We start from the raw sequence: 19,265 nt of genomic DNA, 5'->3' as shown, positions 1-19,265 counted from the left end.
CACAGATTTTCTTTTTTTTTTGTGCTTCTGCTTTTTAAAATTTTGTATTACATTGTATGAACACTGTTACAGGCCGAGCCTGGCCCTTCACGAAGAATTGCATTGTGGGAAGTTTAGTGTCCATCTCTTCCCTCTCGTCTGTCTGCACGTCCATTGTTTTCTGCGTCCTGATTGGCTGTAGACCCTCGTCAATCGATCTCCTCCTTGCCGTCCTGCCATGTCTCCTGTGTCATCGCTAGCTTGCTTGCTAAATGAATGCTTGTAAATGAATCTTTGTTTTGTCTGCAGCAATATGTAATAGCAAGGATACAAGTACAGTAGCTACAGTACAGCAGAACGGCGCCAGGACGAAAAGGCACAGTCACAGGAGTAAAATATACGTGAATGACTTAATTTCTTGTGTTGATCATTAAATTTCAAACAAAGGTTCGAACTTTTTTGAGTGTTTGAACAACAGAGAAATGTGAGAAAATGTTACTGCCTGTCTGACAGGAGTGTATGGTGAGAAGTTTTACAGCCTTAAAACTCATTTCATATCTCGGCCGATATATCGGTTATCGGCCAATATATCGGACGATATATTGTATATAGTCTTTTTTTCAGCCCCCACTATCGGTATTTGCATCTGCCCCAAAAATCCCATATCGGTCGGGCTCTAGTTAAAAGCCCCGCCGGGAGCTGTTTTACTTTTTCAGATAGAATATGCAGATTAAAAAGCCAGTCGCAGTAGAGGTAGAGAAGCCGTTAGGTGACCTACTACTGCTCGCTGCAGGTGAAACGGTCAAAGATGGAATAACAGAGTGGGACGGGGAGAAGGTTCCCTATTCTGGAGCCAGGCCTGGAGGTCGGGCACGATGGCAAGCGTGATCGCTGGGTACAAGCAACCAAAATGAGTTTTCTCTGTCGGGTGGCTGGACTCTCCCTTAGAGATAAGGTGAGAAGCTCTGCCATCTGGGGGAAACTCTGAGTAGAACCGCTGCTCCTCTGCATTGAGAGGAGCCAGGTGAGGTGGCTCGGGCATCTGGTCAGGATGCCTCCCAGACGCTTCCCCTTGGGGAGGTGTTCAGGGCACGTCCGACCGGTAGGAGGCCTCGGGGAAGACCCAGGACACGTTGAAGAGACTATGTCTCTCAGCTAGCCTGGGAACACCTTGGGATCTGCCGGGAGGAGCTGGACAAAGTAGACGGTGAGAGGGAAGTCTGGGTTTCCCTGCTTAGACTGCTGCCCCCGAAACCCGACCTTGGATTAGCAGAAGAAGATGGATAGATGGATGGTGTTGCCACAAATTTGTAGTGTTCTTTGTTTTGCTGGTGCTTCAACCCTGGCTAACTTGTTGCACTGCAGATGTTGCATCTAATGCCTGTTGAGTCTTTTGTGAAGTGGCTCCACACCTTACTTTTCCCCACTGCCTGTGAAATGGAAAATATATACATTTGGTGCATTTTGGCAATTAGCCTAGCATTTGATACCACAGTTGACCATTTTAAAATAAAAACAAGTGGCTGCATTCATCTGAAATTGCTAATACATAGGCTAATGTGAGGTGTTTTTAAACTAATACATTGTGTGTTTATAAAAGGCTTATTCCCAAAAACATCTTACCAATATCAATTAGTCATATTTACTCGCTATTGGAAAGTTCTATCTGCAGCCACTGAGTATTTGCAAACAGCTCAAAAACAAATGCTGAAGCAAACATTGAAAAGGGGAAAAAAATGTTGACCCCAAACAAAAAGAAATAATGAAAGCATTTATCACGTTACTGTACTCAATACAAGGGACTCAACTACACTTTATGTAACAATGTAGCTGCTTGCTAAACATGCAATATACAGTATCAAATTACAACTAAATACATTATTTGGAACATTTTCCTAATTATTTGAGTGACAAAATCTCCGTGCATCAAAAAAAGTCGCTTACGTATTCACCGATATGAATTGGTGATACGCTGACAAATCGGTCGGGCTCTACTTTTAACATTCACAAGTGTGTCATTTTTCACTGGAAATGGGGGCTAATGTCTGCTTTCCTCTGCTTTGTATCGCCAGGTTTTTTTTGTTGTTTTTTGTTTTGACCTTGATATAAAACAGTTGAGATGACCAAGAATACAACAAGACATTTTCAAAGTAAACTAATCTTAAGCCTGAAGACGGAATTTATTTTTTTCTTCTAAAGCCACATGTTCCCAAAACATACTCGCTGTGAATAAAAACACCCACAATGAATCAAAACTACATCAAAAGCACCAACCGTTACCATTAACGGTCCACTAATTCATTCAATGTGTGCCTTTTCAGAGATCGAAGCCGTAAAGTTGGCTCGGCTGATCTTCAACCGACTCTTCGACACGTGCTGCCTGTGGACCAAGGACCTGCCCTACCGCCGCCGCCCGCAGCCGTACTACGAGACCTCCATCCACGCCATCAAGAACATGAGGCGCAAGATGGAGGACAGGCACGTCATCATCCCCGACTTTAACACGCTCTTCAACATTCAGGTAACCACCACCTGAAAGCCCTCAAAGCAAAGGTGTTCGCTGGCCACCGTCTGGCCGTCTGGAATCGGGACGGTTTCAAAAACACATGACACGATGCATCATGTAAATCTTCCACGACGGAACGCTACAAATGACAAAATGGAATTGCAAAGTGACCGTTTCATATCGGGCTCAAAGGGTAACTCATTGTTTTGACAATGCAATTAGTGTGGAAGAGAACCACATGATGAGTCGACTGCAAAATAAACAGAAGCTGTTGGATGCCGTGCAACATTATAATTGTTTAGATACGCAGTGGAGGCATGCAGAATTGCGGCACATTAAACAGTCAACATGGAGCAACAATATTTAATGTTTCCCACAGGACTGCAATCTGTGTGGCAGTGATGGGCTGGGGCAACATCTAATTTGCCTGATTGTAATGGACGCTATAAGAAAGGGGTCCAAAAGTCAGTTAAAAAAAACAAAAAACGTTTTGATCTACAAATGAAATTTCTTCTCTTGCTTTTTTTTGGGTTTTGTTTTGTTTTTTTACGACAAGGAGCCGCACCCGTTTCTCGTTGAGAAGAGCGACTTGTGCCAGTCTGTTAGAAAGCCCACAAGTTTTACATGTTTGTCATTGTTTCATTCATGCTTTTTTTTTTTTTTTTTGTCAAGCATTAAGAATTTTCACTTTGTTTGGTGGTCCTTGAATGCACCACAATTATATGTTACGAGATGCAAAAGTGAAGCTTGTACATAACTTTCTCGGACGCTGCCGCAGCTCAATAAGTGCAGCAAGTACAAGATAAACGTGTGCGTTTCAACACGCACACGTCTACCTTTCCCACTCTAAACCACTTTCATCCCAGGAGACACCTCACCCTCCGCTTTAGTCTCCAAAAGTCTCTTCTCTAGATTTGTAGTTAGTGGGGGTGTCCCGATCGGATATCGGGCCGACATCAGCAAAAAAACAAGTATCAGATTATGTCATCTAAAATTGGCGATATCGGTAGTGAAGTAGTCGATTCCAAACTCTGCTCAAGCACCATCCAGCGGTTGCCCACGTCATCACGCGCGCTAACGCGTTAAGCGTGGAGTAGGAGCAATGTTTTGCCTCAGTCCGAAAGAGCTAAAAACTTTTGAAGCACAAGTTTCCCGTGGTGGCACAGAGCCCATTGCGTATTCGAAGCAGCGTTACACAGGAAACTCCCACGGGACGACAAGAACTTATTAGCTATGACAGATAGGATGGCTAGCTCCTGTGGGTGGTGAGTAAAGTTGGGTTTAAACAGCTTAAACCCGGCTATGTTATGGCTAGTCGCCACTACGTTGTGGATAAAACTATACCCCAGGTGCTTAAAGAAGTGGCTCCCTTTTTTCCTACCTACTGTTGCTGATTATTGGTCTCCGTTTGGGTAATATTACTTGATCAAGCCTTTTCTATCATTCCACACTACAAAATAAGTCATAAGTGTGTATGATTCCTGCTGATATTGGATTGATATTGGTATAGGCTGCGATATCCGTATCGGATCGGAAGTTGTATATTATTGTGTAAATTGTATTGTTACATCCTTAGTAGCTCGTGGCTTTTTTAAATTTATGTATTTATTTTTATCTGAGGGGGTATTACTTGCTAAATATAGCAACAGTGTTGCTAAGTTGCCATCAATGATCCCTCCTGCTACATCTTCTTACTCTCTGGCAGACCAGGCATGAGCCAGTGCGAACAGGTACGTAGCGCCAAATCTGTTTGTGGTGCCCCGCCACAAGTAAATACACGGGGAACACTGATTGATTCATTATTCTGTAAGAGACGATATTCAACATTGCATGCTAACAATTCATCTGTCGTTAAAAATTGCAACGATTAAGTGGAACTGATCAGTGATATTAAAGCAATGAGTGAAGGTGAAGTGTTCTACTTGGGTCCGATCAGCAGAGGTTCTGTTGCAGTCTTGTTGTCCAAAGTAGCAAAACAAAACATCCGCTACGGCGCGACTCCTGCAGACAGCTGATCAATATCAAACACTGGCATTGAAACAGGAGTTGAGAACATTCAAGAGCTATTGTATTTAGATGTTTGTGATGTTCCCCAGGATCAGGAAGAACAAGCGTTCTTTGCCGTGTTTGATGGACACGGTGGCGTGGACGCTGCCATTTATGCCGCCAACCACCTCCACGTCAACCTAGCACGGCAGGAATCCTTAAGCCAGGACCCCGGGGAGGCCCTCCGCCGCGCCTTCAAAATCACAGACGAGCACTTTGTGAAGAAGGCTTCACGGGAGGTGAGCACGTCGGCAGCCGCACCGGGTCTCAAAACTCCTCCTTGCTGAAGTTGTTGTTGTTTGTCACGTTGGCAGAACTTGCGCTGCGGCACGACGGGCGTGGTGACGTTCCTTCGTGGCCGGACGTTGCATGTGGCCTGGCTGGGGGACTCGCAGGTCATTCTGGTGCGCCGGGGAGAGGTGGTGGAGCTGATGAAACCACACAAACCAGACCGAGAGGTGAGTCTTCACACAGGCTGGTACCGTTGATATGAGCTAACGACACACTCCATCATCCAGGACGAGAAGCAGAGGATCGAAGCTCTGGGCGGCTGCGTGATCTGGTTCGGGACGTGGAGGGTTAACGGCAGTCTGTCTGTATCCAGAGCCATCGGTAATCCATCACCGATAAGATTGATCCAATCACAAATGAGGTAACGAGCTAACCTCCCGCTCCTGTTGCCAGGCGACTCGGAGCACAAACCCTACATCTGCGGAGATGCCGACCATAGCGTCTTCCCCCTGGACAGCTCGGAGGACTACCTAATTCTGGCCTGCGATGGCTTCTGGGACACCGTCAGTCCTGACGAAGCAGTACGGGTAGTCAGCGACCACCTCCAGGAGAACGCCGGCGACACCTCCATGGTGGCCCACAAGCTGGTGGCCTCGGCCCGCGACGCAGGCTCCAGCGATAACATCACCGTCATCGTGGTCTTCCTGCGTGACCCCCGCTCCCCGCCGCCCACCAGCACGGAGGACGAGGAGGAGGAGGTTGTGGCGGAAGGTGAGGCGGAGGAGGAGCCGGCGGCAGAGGCGGAGGACGAGCCAGAAGAGGAGGAGGAAGAGGAAGAGGAGACCAGCAGGGTAGAGCGAGGCGGCGGCGAAGGGGGCAGCACGGCGGACAACGGGGGGAAAAGCCGGGGCGGCTGGCCCCTGCAGCAGTGCTCGGCCCCCGCCGACCTCAGTTACGAAGACCGCACAGACTCCTTGACAGACAGAACCAGCCTCAGCCTCCTGGGGCCGGCGCTGGGGGGCCGAATCTCTTTGAGCCTCCACCCCAGCCACCTTGAGAAACGCCCACTCAGGCGCAGGCCCCGCCTCCCTTACCAGGAGTCCAGTATTGCCAGTTTTACGGACCCACTGTGGCCCCAGACCGCCTTGCTGCTAGGTCGGGTCGACAGCCGGAACCACAGGCTCGCTGGCGGTAGGCGTGGCCTCAGGAGGCCGCACAGCTTCACTGAGCCGCTAGCTTTTTTGCCATGTGACCGCCTGCCGCCGCACGTGCAGCGCTACGCCACCTGGAGGCCGGGCGGGGCAGTGCCTCGACTGTCCCGCGATACCGCCATCTGAAGCACCTTCCTCGTTCATTCAAGCCCCGCCTCCTAAGCCCGCCTGCCCGCCTCTGCCTTCAACAACACCGTGTTTTTGGTTTTTGTTTGGGTAGTTTAGGTGGTTGTGGCTCCTGCATTCGTAACGTGAACATTGAGTGGTTCTGTTTGTCACCAAACAAGCTTCGCTCCAAAGTTCCCTCATGACGTCATCGGTCAAGCTACCACTAGGGGGCGCTCGGCTCACCTTCTCAGGCCATTCCGCTCATAGCGCATCAATTCATCCATTCCTTCAAACATGACTTCCAGTAGGATGGATTCCAGTGTTCTGAACTCCTGTTTCCAAGCCAGTGTCATATTGAGACGGAATCATGCTGCCTGCGGAGGAGTTGTGCCACAGCGTGATGTAGCTCAACGCCGTCATCTGCAAACCAGTTGAGATGAGCACAGCGCCCCTGCTGGTCGCAGCCAAGTAGTGTACCTTTTTAAAAACAAAAAAACGTAACCACAATCGATTTCACACAATCAGCCAAAGTGCGAATGATCAAATCATCAGTGATGCCATCGCTCATTTACAGGCTAGCTGGGAGACGTTTGTAAGTTTAGCTTGAGTGCGCCAATTCTTCATTTGTCATGTTCTCGCAGTTTGCCATTTTTCCGCATCGTCATGGTCCAATGAGAAGCATGCACCCGCATCTCTATATATCACCACTTTACAAAATATACATACAGTATATATTTTACAAACAAAACCAAAACAATCTGGTACGTGTTTATCGTTGTATGACGACACTAGCGTCTCTACTTCCGAGTGTGACCTCCTTAAATGAAATGTTTAAGAAGCGTCGTCACACTTTCATGACTTTTCAGTGGAGACGGCGAAGGCACAATCAACATTCGTCATTTTTCCGCAGAGCAGACTGAGCGTCCGATTAAGCTTCTAATGGCTTTGCCTCTTGTTCCTGTTGGTTTTTGTTTGTTAGCACCCCGAGGGGTACGCGCCATACTGCCCCACCGCCACCTCCCATTCCGTCACCGACCCCGCCCGTTGTCCGCGCACGGCTCGTCCACAGATAAAAGCACTTAAAGGCTGGATTATAAAAGATTAGTAGTCACTTACCTGATTAGACGCGCTATCATGCAGATTTAGTCCTGTTGTTTCATGGCTTTTCGGACGAGGACAAAGGGTGGTTTGGGATAGATATGTTTTGCAGTTTACACCGGCGGATTAATTGTTAGCGCCGCAAATCGCAAACACGTGCCTTCTCCCCTGAAAGTCGCTAATACGTCACTGTTAGCGTCTTCATTTGAGCGGTAGTGCAGTACTAGTTGTCTGTAGCTAGCTAGCTAGCTAGCTATACAACAACTGAAGTCAAACCAGCCAAGCTACGTTGCAGTCTTCACGCGAGGCTGAGATGGACATCACCAAATTGAGTTGTTTTTATTCCGCGCTAGGGCAACAGCGCTTTGTGTCTGTAAATAAACTTGCCGTGCGAACATCCACGATGCTACGTACCAGTACCTCCTCTGATGCTCATTCCTAAATAATATAACCACATAATCGCCCATCAGTGTTTAACATGACAAGACCGACCGATTGTCACATACTAATCCAAATTTACCTCTTAGCTCCCTCTAATGAATATTGGCCATTCACGTGCTTAGCTTTTCATATTTAGTGTGAATATTTTTCTCGGAAACGGTCATTTCATTTCATCCAGAGGTCAGCGGTTGGTCGGGGGGTGGATAGAGCTAATAATTAGCTCCCGTTTGGGCGACTGTTTTAGTTCAACACTTGATTCCTAATTCTAGATTTTACTGTTACACAAAACGGGCAGGAAAACAAAAACACCTGTCCTCAGTGATGAATTTCACATGATTCATTTCACACTGATCTTTAGCTCGCAAGCTAAAAGCTAAATATCAGTGTTCCACTTGCTTGGTGGAGGGAACAGGTGAGAAAGATAACAAGCCATGAAGTATCGAAGTGTTTGGGAAGTCACTGGAAAGAAGACATCTTTGTGAGTAGAGCGCCATCTGTTTGTCGAAGAGGTTCTCCTGGGAATAACAAACATCCAGCTTCAAAAACTCCAGCAACGTGTTTCCGCCTTAAACGACATCTTGCCAATCAGATATCTATCACGCGTGCGACTAATGAGCAGGTTCTTTTCAAAGGTTTTTCAAAACTAACCAATGTAGTCTCACAGCGTCAACTGTATGAGCAATAAAGTTTCCTCGTAGAATTCCCGTTGGAAGTTCCAAGGAATATTCATCCTCCGTAAGATGTTCCTCTGGGAGCACTGCCCCTCCCCCCTCCCAAACATCATACAAATAGGCACTGTCTAATTAAAATAGCAACAATAGTTTTGTGATTTTCCCCATGCATTACGGTAATATTCCCTGTGACGCAAACAAAAGGCTTTTATCTGTCAACAAATGTGTTAGAACGTCTATCAATGACTCACCATTGCACATTTGAGGACATTTATGAGCGTATGTTGAGAGATAAAAGCTTTGGTTGTAGAAAATCAAAATGTTCCTTTTTTTATTTACCGTAATTCACATTCTGTATTGGCAATTCATTTTTGTTGGCTGTATAAGAGCCCTCCTTGACACACAGAAAATATTTTTTTCTTATCTCTGTAAGCAATAAACTGCGTTAATGTAAAAAAAAAAAAAAATCAAGGTTGTCTGGGTTGTTTGTCTGCTGGACAAGTAGAGAGCTTGTCTTGTAGAGAAAGTCACCATGACAACAAGAACAAGAAGACGATGAAGCAGGTTAACTACGTGTATGTGTTCCTCTAGTACAAATATTTAATACATGTAACATGTAACTGGTGACTAACTATCATGTATATAAAGACTACTACAACTAGCATGGCTCAGTGCTTTTTATTGACAGCTTAACATCATGTGACCACGCACGCACGCACGCAGTTTTGTCACGTCACCGAGGCCGTTGCTGACGATTGCACACCACAAAGATCAGTCATGATGGATTTATATAGATACTGTACGATAGATTCATAGCTCTATGTTAGAGCTACAGCCCAAAGATAGTCATAGATTTGTTAGAGCTATAATCCATACTCGTAAATCTGTTAGAGCTTTCTACCAGGGTCGATTGTTAGCTCCAGTCTTGAGATTAATAGATCTGTTAGCTATAGGGCATTATAGTTTCATCATATTAGCTAGTTTTGTGTTACACAGAACTACAGTTACATAGTTCTATACATAGCATAGCACTATGAGCAATGATACATTTATAGATCTGTTAGTCATGATAGATTTGTAAGCTCTTACAGCGACAGTGCTGACAGCCAACAGTTAAAGCAACTGTATATACCAAGAGAGATATAGCTATGATTTATAGAGCTATGATAAAGCTGTACATCCAACACATCTATATAAAATTTACTGTATACATGTATGTTAGCTCCACACAGCAATGATAAATGTATATTAAGCTAGGATAATTGATCATTAGAGCTATACAGCTATGATAGATCTGCATATAGATCTATTTGAAATACATAGATGTTATAAATCTCAGAGCTATGTTATGTGTCAGACATGTAGATGTATGTAAGTTAGACATCTGTCATTCAGCAGGAAGTGATGATTTAAAAGGATGAGGCAGCCAATGGGAGTGACTTTTGCTGTCAGGTGTGTTACATAAAGAGCTTTAGAAGTGAGCAGTCGTCCACATTGTTTCTATAAAAAGAGGCATCTGTCCAGTGGTGCTGTAATCTTTTTTTATTCTGCTGCACTCCTGACTGCACTGGTGCACTGTGGGTAAGACGGCAGCGTTTGGCTGCCATGACATCAATGCAACACCGCTCATCATCACAATGTCAGATGACGCAAAAGACACAATATCTGCGGGGAATCAAACCTGTGGTCCACACACACAAAACGGACAGGACGAAGATGTTCAAGTATGAAGTTTATTACATGAAAAACAAAATGACATTTCTTAAAAGAAAACAAAAAAAGCTAATAAAGGGACGCTTTGTTCCCTTGGCTCAATTCTGAACACACACAAAGCTTTTGTTCCTTTGTGTTGCAAAACAAGCAGTGCACATGACAACATCGGGACGTTTAAACTTGCAACAAGCATCCTAATGAATAAGAACTTGATCCTACTGATGACAAACCAGTATGGCTCAGTGAGGAGGAGAATGGATGCTTGCAAAGTGCAGAAAGGTTCTTCATGAACACACTTTTTTCAAAAAGACAAAGTCAACAGTGTTTATGTAACCAGTAGAGAAGCGGAAGACAACTTCCAACAGTGGCGTTTCCATCTGTCCAAAATGGCTATGTTTGTTTGTCTTAATGTTGATTTTCCATCTCCATGACAACAAAGCGTGTGTGTGCGGTCTCTTCCACAGTGATGTTTTTACACGCGGAAACCTCAACTTTTCAACCTTGACCTTTGTTAACAGCACGGAAGAAGCAAGACGCTGGCTATTAAACGGTGATTCAGTGCTCGTTTAGCCTTTTTAAAATGTCACTGCTGGCATTTGGACCAAACCCTGCAGAAGATAACTCTTAAAGATGACCTGCGGTGTGATACACACACACACACACACACACACACACACACACGCGCGCGCACACACACACACTCAAAAAGTTAGCGAGCACCGTGAGGCCAAACGAGGCGAAAATATGTCAAGTGTGACAGAAAATCATGCAGTCAAACATAACACACAACAACGAAGTAACATTTGCATCCAGTGATGATGGCTTGTATCTAAGAGGCCATCTAAACGTCTGGCAGGAAGGGGTGGGGTTTGGATCACCTGTCAGTCATGTCTTCACACAATGACTCCCCTAAAGGGACAAAAGACAAAAACACCATCAGGCCTGATTGATGACACTTTGCTCTCCTTGTTTGTCTAGAAATGTAGTATAAGAACTAGCATACTGAAACAGCTCCAATTAACGCCTCTATTTAATCAACTGCCAAGTCTACAAAAGCAAATAAGCGTCAGGGCCTCTAATTAGGTCAAAAGATACTGGCATCAACAGCTGTGGCTGTAGGCAACCAGCTGGTGTAGTTTTTATTATTAGCTCCACAAGATGGCAGTAGCTGCATTTGAAGTATGTGTAGCCTGAACCATGTGTAGTCACGATGCTTTACTTTACTTTACTTTACTGTTCTCTTTACTTGTCTTGCTTGCTTGCTGCTGTAACAAGTAAATTTCCCCGCTGTGGGATGAATAAAGTACATACATACATACAAGTATCATGAGTGAGTGGTCAGCATCCAGCAACTTTATCTACCTCTGCAAGCGCTTTAAACTGCTGCAACTCAGCTGATGATGTGAAAGTCGTGCGTGTTCCACTTGTCCTACTGTTGTTTACAATCAACTCATCAGCGCTATTAATGCTGGCTGCGCACTGCTCCTTTCCGCTATTACAACATTGGTTGTGTTGTTGCTCTATTGCGCAATGTACATGTTAATACATGACAATGTGGTCAAAGAAATCTGTTTTCATTTCCACTTTCTGATGTACTCCTGATCAAAAATAAATAAATTAAGTTGTTATATTTAGTAAGAGGAACAGCCTGCTTCCGATTAACGCCCCGTCTTCTTTGCGCTTAAGCAAAATAAACGCCCCGGTTGGAATTTGAGCATTTACGCTAGCATTCTTTCCACCGTGTAAAGGACTGGAGGTTGTGTTTTGTGGTGAGCGTGTTTCCCTGGTTACCTGTGCAGGGCGGAGTCTGGCTGTCGTAGCGTCGAGAGTTGGCGCTCTGCAGAGCCTCCACCTCCTCTTCGTCGTCCTCCGTGTCGCTCTCGCTGCTCGTCGTCGCCTCCACCAGGATGGAGGGAGGCGGGTCTAGAGAGGTAACACGATATAAGAGACGTCGCAAGAGTAGAAAATGATCAAAGATATATACAACACAGAGTGGAAGCTACCTCTGGTGTCCCCCCCAACTCTGTCCTAGAGCCCCTGTTATTTTCTTTCGCTCTACTATGCTGAATCTGCTATGTTTTGTGGCTTCCATCACATATTTTTTTGCAGGAAAACACACCTGAGGAAAAGTGTCCATCATTGCTGGACAGCGGCTGAGAGGACGAGGGTCCCTCCAGCAAGGACTGATGGGAGTTTCCTGAGCTTTCTGATTCAGAATCCAACCTGTGGGAGAAAATACAAGTTTTAAGCTACGAAATTTGAAGTAATGGTGGCGCTGAGACGGAAGCCAGCAAAGTCGCACCCTGGGGTCCGAGTTCCACAGTTCTTGCTGTCCGCCATGTAGATGGACGTGACCAAGGAGTAGAGGTCCCTGACGTTGGAGGTGTTGGACGTGTACACCTGCTCTGCTGAGGAGCTGACCTGAGCACCATCTGCTGCCTTCAGCCCTCCTGAAGGACACCTTTATTTTAGTTTTCATTCCAAAGACGCTTTTATCCCTTTTTTTTCCAATTAGCGACACCAGATGGCAGGTAGCAGACAGACAGTGATGTCCATTTCAGGTCCAAAGACGCTCAAATGTGTTGGTCGTCATTTAGTAGATATGTTATGGCTGCAGAAGCAGGTGTATATATTCCTAAGTGGCAGGCTTAGTAGTCTCGGCTTTAAGGTCAATTAAATCTAAGGATTATACATAGAGTAGTAGGGCCGCCCTGGAAGAAAAAATGTGTACGAGAATAAAGTTTCATATTTTAATATATAATAATATAAATAATTTGGCCAGGATAAATTCTTATTTGACAATAAATGCACATTCTTTCAAAAAACAAACTTGTAGTCATGTTACACAAACATACACTCGTGATATATACAGTGTAGATAGATAGATAGATCTATCTATAGATATATCTATATCTATCTATATGTGTGATTTAGATAGATAGAATTCTGCAAAGAGGAGGGGGCCAAAATTCCTACACGTCGCTGTAAGAGACTCACTGCAAGTTATCACGAACGCTTGATTGCAGTTGTTGCTGCTAAGGGTACAAATGTTATATTTTTATGTGTTTTATGTTTGTTTATTCATTTTATAGAAAGATTTTTAAAGTAAAGTAAAAAATGATAGACATACAAAGTTTTGTCTTTAAATACAAAGATTTGTGGTATTATTGGTCGTTGGTGTCAACACTTCAACTTTTTCTCATTGTGCCTTTTGCTTTATTTTTACAATTTTTGGTGTTTTTTTGCATTTTATTTTGTTTCTGCATTGAAGCAATGACAAATGACCCATGGGTCGCGGATGGCCCCTGAGCTGCACTTTGGGCGGTTGTGTTGTTTTTTTTGTGTGCAAAGCAGGGAATGCTATAAATGAACTGGGACTTAATGGTAAAACAAAGCATCTAGTATATTACGTTGTCAAGACAACTACTCACCGTCTGCAGCATCTTTTGGATGAGGGCTGATCTCTGTGGCTGCTTCCGCTCCTCTTACATCTTTCTCCGTCTCTTCCGGGCCACAGCGCTTCCCAACTGGAGCACCACTGCTTTCCAGGAGGGACGACAGGGATTTCCTGCCTGGAAATAAAAATAAACACATTAAATGAGTCATGAGTGCAAATTTGAACACAACGAGCGTTGCATCTTCTCACCTGGGCGACCGGGCCTGGATCGGACCGCTCTCACCAGCTGGGCCAGCTCAGCGTGTTTGCGAGTGGTTGACGTCTCCGAGTCTATGTGGTGCGACGGCACCTCCTCGGCATTGAAGATTCCAGATGGGCCCGGCTGAGGCTCGGCAGAAGCACGAGCCTCCAGCACCTGGCTCTTGACGTCCAACATCCTGCTGCGGACCTCGGCCATCTGAGCTTTGAGGCGGATGAGGACCGCGGAGTCTGGGGCGGATCGCCGCACCACCTGAGGGCGGCGCTCTCGCTCTTTCCTGGAGGACAGACTGGCTGGAGGACACATGGAACAAGAACGCACCTTCTCTGAGTTACTGTTGTCATGATCAATATAACAATGACCTGCCACACCTTGGCTGTGGAGGAGGGACACAGGCGGACGAGGTTGAAGCCCCCACAGGGCTTCCACGTTGTTTTGCTCCTTCAGATCCAGCAGCTGGATCAGGATGGCCGGGTCTATGTCAAGGAGGCTGCCTGACCCATTCACACCACCAGTAGCGGTGGCTCCACCCCCTCCGCTGGCACCGCGGCCAATGGCAGCGCTGCGATGAGATGAGCGCAGAGCGGAGCAGGAAGCACCTGAAGATGATAGAACACAGCAATGACACTGCCACCTATGACCCTCGTGTTGCTTCTTAGGACAGGTCCACACATTTTTATAAGTGTGTGTTTTGGTCATTCCTCAACATTTAACATTAATTTTATGTCACTAAAAAGAGATTATCCGAGAAAAATATTACACTTTTTTCCGTCACTTTCAAATCAATTTTAAATAAAAGTGTGGCATTCAGGACACACATGATTCCAATTCATGTTAATCTGTCATTGTGTTTGCCAGAAATGACTTTCTTCAGGCTTCCGCTCCTAAAGTGGCCTATTATAGCACCACCTATTACTTTGGCATGCACATGTTAGCCAGTAAATGTCTTTTCATTCACAGTTGCTGTTAATTTAGCAAGAATTTAGCTTCCAATTATTATGTGGCTATTAATACGCTATGAGATAATTTTATTACATTCATAACACAAAATTATAAAATATTTACAACAATATTTAAGAAATCGTGTGGTATTAACGCTAAAAATGTCACAACTGCAGTTTCCAGTTGTACACATGTGAGCACACATCCCCTTCTCTGCACAGTTGCACACACCAAGTGTTTCTATATCAGTGGCCAACAGTGACTCATACTCTTCATGCCTTCAACACCAACACAAGTCAGCTGAGGAGGAGAATGAGGCTTTTGTCCAGTCAGTCAGTCAGTCAGTGTATAAATGTTACATTTAACTGCTTAAATGCTTTTCACCCAAAAATAAGATGTCACTCTGAGCTTTTAGACAAGAGACAGAAGATTTTTATGAGTCACAGTCTGTGAGGACGCATCACATGCATACACGCATGCACACACACACACGCACAGAGTCGATCCATCCATCCATTTTCTATACTGCTTATCCTCACTAGGGTCTCGGGGGTATGCTGGAGCCTATCCCAGCTAACTTCGGGCGGGAGGCGGGGTACACCCTGGACTGGTGGCCAGTCACTGCACACAGTCAGAAAATAGAAGTGAAAGTCTACCAGAGGCTCCATCCAGGTCATCGGGAAGCTCTCCTTCCTCAGTGTCGAGGTTCCCGATGAAGTCTACGTCGTTCTCTCCCGACCTGAATGACAAAACGTAACAATTAAGGAACATTTTAGGTAGAGACACAATCTAATGATATTAATCACACTTGGTTAGAATAAGAAGATGTGGGATTTCCAGCCACGTCACCTACATGGTTTCTTCATCTATGTCGTTCTCCTCTGTGTTGCTGGTGGCCGTGGAGCTCCCCGAGGTGCTGCTGAGGTCCAGCGGGTTCACCTCTTCCTCAGTGAGACAGTCCACCTCCAAGTCACCATCAGAGAGCTCCTGAGTATAACCAGGAAGTTTCTGTAGTAACTTCAACAATCATCTGAAGAGAACTAGGTCCATCGGTCACGTGTGAATCCTTACGTTGGAGTCGTCATGATGCTGGGCCCTCTCGTCGTCTTCGCTTCCCTTTTTGGCATTGCTCAGCGTAGTCTGGATGTCGCCGTCGCTCTTGGCGGCACGGGGGTCCCTTTCAGAGGCTGCTGCCAGCCTTGAGTCGGAAGGGGAGGAGCTGCGTGAGGAGCGATGGCGAAATAGCTCAATGGCCAGCCTCTGAGAAGTGGAATACAAGCACAAACTTCTTCTAAGATTCTTGGACATTTACTTTAGACACACTCATAGCATCTCAATAGCATGAGCAAGTGTGTTTTGACTGGTACCGTACATATACTAATCGTCTCGCCCTCTCACCTCTTTAAGGTTATTGATCTGCTGGACATACCCACTCTGGGCTGACTCCAGCTGGCTGATGTACCAGTATTGGTCTCTACACTTCTGGAAGAAGGTGGGGGATCGCACCTGGTATCTGATGTGTTACACACATCATACACAGTTACAACTACGCAAATGCTGCCAATATGAGCAGGATGACAGAGGAGAGTGTACCGGAGCACCAGGGTGTCCGTCTGCATGTTCAGGTAGCCCTCACTGGCCAGGAGGTCCAGCCTGAAGAAGCGGTTGTAGCCCCAGCACTCACCCACCTCAAAGTCAGAGGCAAACTCACGGATGATGTTCTTGCTGGGGTCGCTGGAGGCCTGATGGACCATTTCCACACGGTACTCGTACCTACAAAAGAACCATGGTGACATCACAAAGAGAGACGTGATGAAGGAAGTAGGAGCTGTTCTGTTGAGACCCACTTTGACGTTTCAGGGAGTCCAGCAGAGAGTTCCAAGAAGACAGACAAGTAGTTTCCACGAACCACACCATTGCCGTCCTGAAAGAACAAGAATCCAGAGAGAGATGCATGAAGGTTTGCACGTAGCGGACATCCCATCTAACAATATATCAGGTGAAACTCACTGGGTAGACTTTGAGTCGCCAGCAGAGGCCAGATATCTGAAGAGGAGGGCTGTACACCGGGTCGGCTCGCTGCCTAAGAGTGCTACAAACAGACATATATCGAACACTGTGCACACACTTTCACTTTCCTGAAAGATCCTCATTAGTTTGTCAGCATGTAATATGATATATTGTTAAACACACATTAGGCACAGCTGCACACTTTTTCAGCATGCAAGTTACAAGTCTAAATGATCTATACCTTACTATGAAACAGGAAAACATATAACATGCATATAAAATCAAACTGGTAAACTTTGAAAATACTATACTAAATACTAACAATTAGTAGGGGTGTCACAAGACACTCACACTCACGAGACGATACACGTGATTTGGTCTACGAGAAAGAGGCGAGACAAGACTTTTAACATTACTTTTAAGAAAAGTCCAATGAAAAAGTATGACGATACATTGCAATCGACTAATGTAATTTCTACTACACTACACTCCTCTGCACTCTGCGTGTACGGTCCCGGCCTCACCTCCACTCACCGAAATAAAGACTGACTGACAAAAGGGCTCACACCATTCATGCCGTTGTTCTATGGAACAAACTCGTCAAGATGCTGAAAGCAATGCACAGAGTGAATCCTCTTCCTGCCTGTTTGGAGGAAGGAGACGAGGAAAACAGACATGCATGCACAAGGCAATGTACCAAAGCCTGGTGCCCACGAGTCAAATTTTTTCTGTACGAGAAACCTTACACGTTTTAATCTCGCGAGATCTTGTGACAACCCTTATGAATTAGTACTTCACATTCCCAGTTTCCGAGTTTACAGCTAATCAAAATAGCGGATATCATTCAATAATTCACAATTTCATTCAATATGAAAATAAAGATAATTATGCCGAATTCCTCAATAGTTCTGCACATAACCTCAGTAGTATGTCAAAATAGCTACGTAGTATTCATTATACACACACAGTTCATACATCCAGTTACAGATATACAATAAATGAAAATGATTATGCCAAAGACAATGCAGCCGGAGTCAAGGCAACATATTAAAAAGGTTTCAGCAATGGGCACATTTTCCAATTAACCATAAAATAATAGTTTCACAAACAGGCGTTTAGAAAGCACACATTTGTTTTGTGGACTTCAGCGCACTGAGCAGAGCTATCAAATAATTTCAGGGCTCCATACTGTGAATAAATGTCCTCATTTTTTCACTAACATTTAAGACATTGCAAGTACATTTTTCATCTACGTGCGCATGTGCGCCCAGATAGAAGTATACTGTACGTCCGAGTAGGGATGTATACCCTTATTACCAATAAGGGACAAATTTTGTCCCTTTGGTAATGGTTTAATTAATCTCAACATACATATGTGTTACTTTGGCATACATCAAGTTACAATTCACAATTCCACAGGAGTAGGGAGAAGCAAAGAGAATGAAAAACTGTGTAAAATGTGGAGTCAATTGACAACTTATCACAGGCTAAGCCTATCGATGTGTGACCGCTCACCTTTCAATCTCATTGCCGTTTGACTTTTCTGACATCTTTGTTTGCACAATTTGCCTGGCTGTCATTCACTGGCAGCAGCGAACGACCTAGCTAGTTTTCCGCATAGCCTCTGGTCTTCAGACTCCAATTTTTAAAAATTTTTTTTTTTACCAGTGACATTTTGTCTTTAATGCATACAAGTCCAGGACATGAATGGAACTCTGTAAAACACAGCATGCAGAGCTGTCCAAAATTGCTTTCAGGTCTCACTTCCAAATGCGCAAAGCTCATTATCTGACGCGATGGCATTTTTTAACGCAAGAAGACAACATTATAAAAACATTTATAGGTCACAAAAGAGGAAAGTCATAATAGGTCCTCTTTAGGTTGGGGCCACTGTGCTCCTAGTAGAAAAAGTTAGTCTGGAGCCCTGAATTGATGTGTTTTTGTACATAACTTGTTGCCACAAGTGAGCGCATAATTTTTGTTATAGATAAAAGGCATTTTACCGCTGAGTTACTTGATCTGTAATCTGAGTAATAAAGATGAAAGTTGAATTTTCGTCGCTTGAGATGAATGTTCACCACTTAATCATTGCAGTGTGCAACAGTGTTGCTGCTGTCGTTAAACACTTGTAAGAGGGGCGATCGCATTAATTAAACGATACGTTGTATTCTGCTGTATTACTGCAATTTATAAGACTGTGGATTAATTCCACTCTTATTTGGTCCACTTTGATTATTTTGCACAAGGTTGTCTGCTGTCATTAATTCCGATGACAAGCTTTTATTATGCACACAAATGTAGTCGTGGGCACTGTGGGTTTGACTTTTGGATCATTTTGAGTCTTTTTACTGTATTTCTATTATGAATTGTGTCGTTAACCATGAGTAACATGCAAGGAGCGGTCACATTCCAGTCGTTCTCAGACTCTGCTAAGTTGCACAGGTGTATATACGAGTGCATGGAATCGTGCCAGGCCCTGGCCTACCTCTTCTAATCGTGCCAAAAGAGAAGAAGCGTGTTTTAGTGCATACCATGCTTTAGGCAGGGTACGATTGGCCTAGTGAGAGTACACCCTAAGGAGAGCCCATAAAAGTACTGTATCCACAATTCTGCCTTGACAGAAGACAATTTTGTTGTGGCAGCCTGTGTTAGT

At 44.8% G+C, this 19,265-nt stretch overlaps 2 protein-coding genes across 4 annotated transcripts in view; one reads left to right on the top strand and one right to left on the bottom strand.

Moving 5' to 3' along the window:
• The window catches only part of ppm1e (protein phosphatase, Mg2+/Mn2+ dependent, 1E), a 30,124-nt gene extending 21,366 nt beyond the window's left edge, over nt 1-8,758 (top strand). The window contains exons 4-8 of the mRNA XM_054755309.1: nt 2,301-2,500; nt 4,582-4,770; nt 4,846-4,989; nt 5,050-5,143; nt 5,216-8,758. Coding sequence (XP_054611284.1) covers nt 2,301-2,500; nt 4,582-4,770; nt 4,846-4,989; nt 5,050-5,143; nt 5,216-6,099 — 1,511 coding nt within the window. The 3' untranslated portion in view covers nt 6,100-8,758. The remainder of the gene's footprint in view (nt 1-2,300; nt 2,501-4,581; nt 4,771-4,845; nt 4,990-5,049; nt 5,144-5,215) is intronic.
• A 1,232-nt stretch (nt 8,759-9,990) lies between these two features.
• The window catches only part of trim37 (tripartite motif containing 37), a 17,403-nt gene continuing 8,128 nt past the window's right edge, over nt 9,991-19,265 (bottom strand). Inside the window, exons 11-24 of one of the 3 annotated variants that reach the window (XM_054755306.1) lie at nt 16,613-16,694; nt 16,450-16,526; nt 16,196-16,375; nt 16,001-16,115; nt 15,674-15,862; nt 15,456-15,589; nt 15,259-15,341; nt 14,032-14,259; nt 13,651-13,953; nt 13,436-13,576; nt 12,307-12,454; nt 12,124-12,227; nt 11,796-11,927; nt 9,991-10,913 (exon numbers count right to left, since the gene is read on the bottom strand). In XM_054755306.1, coding sequence (XP_054611281.1) covers nt 10,879-10,913; nt 11,796-11,927; nt 12,124-12,227; nt 12,307-12,454; nt 13,436-13,576; nt 13,651-13,953; nt 14,032-14,259; nt 15,259-15,341; nt 15,456-15,589; nt 15,674-15,862; nt 16,001-16,115; nt 16,196-16,375; nt 16,450-16,526; nt 16,613-16,694 — 1,951 coding nt within the window. In that variant the 3' untranslated portion in view covers nt 9,991-10,878. The remainder of the gene's footprint in view (nt 10,914-11,795; nt 11,928-12,123; nt 12,228-12,306; nt 12,455-13,435; nt 13,577-13,650; nt 13,954-14,031; nt 14,260-15,258; nt 15,342-15,455; nt 15,590-15,673; nt 15,863-16,000; nt 16,116-16,195; nt 16,376-16,449; nt 16,527-16,612; nt 16,695-19,265) is intronic. The other 2 variants (XM_054755304.1, XM_054755305.1) reach the window with 2 other exon arrangements.

Source organism: Dunckerocampus dactyliophorus, chromosome 16 (assembly GCF_027744805.1).
Source record: "Dunckerocampus dactyliophorus isolate RoL2022-P2 chromosome 16, RoL_Ddac_1.1, whole genome shotgun sequence".
Classification (NCBI taxonomy): domain Eukaryota; kingdom Metazoa; phylum Chordata; class Actinopteri; order Syngnathiformes; family Syngnathidae; genus Dunckerocampus; species Dunckerocampus dactyliophorus.
This window is presented reverse-complemented; position numbering and strand designations above follow the sequence as displayed.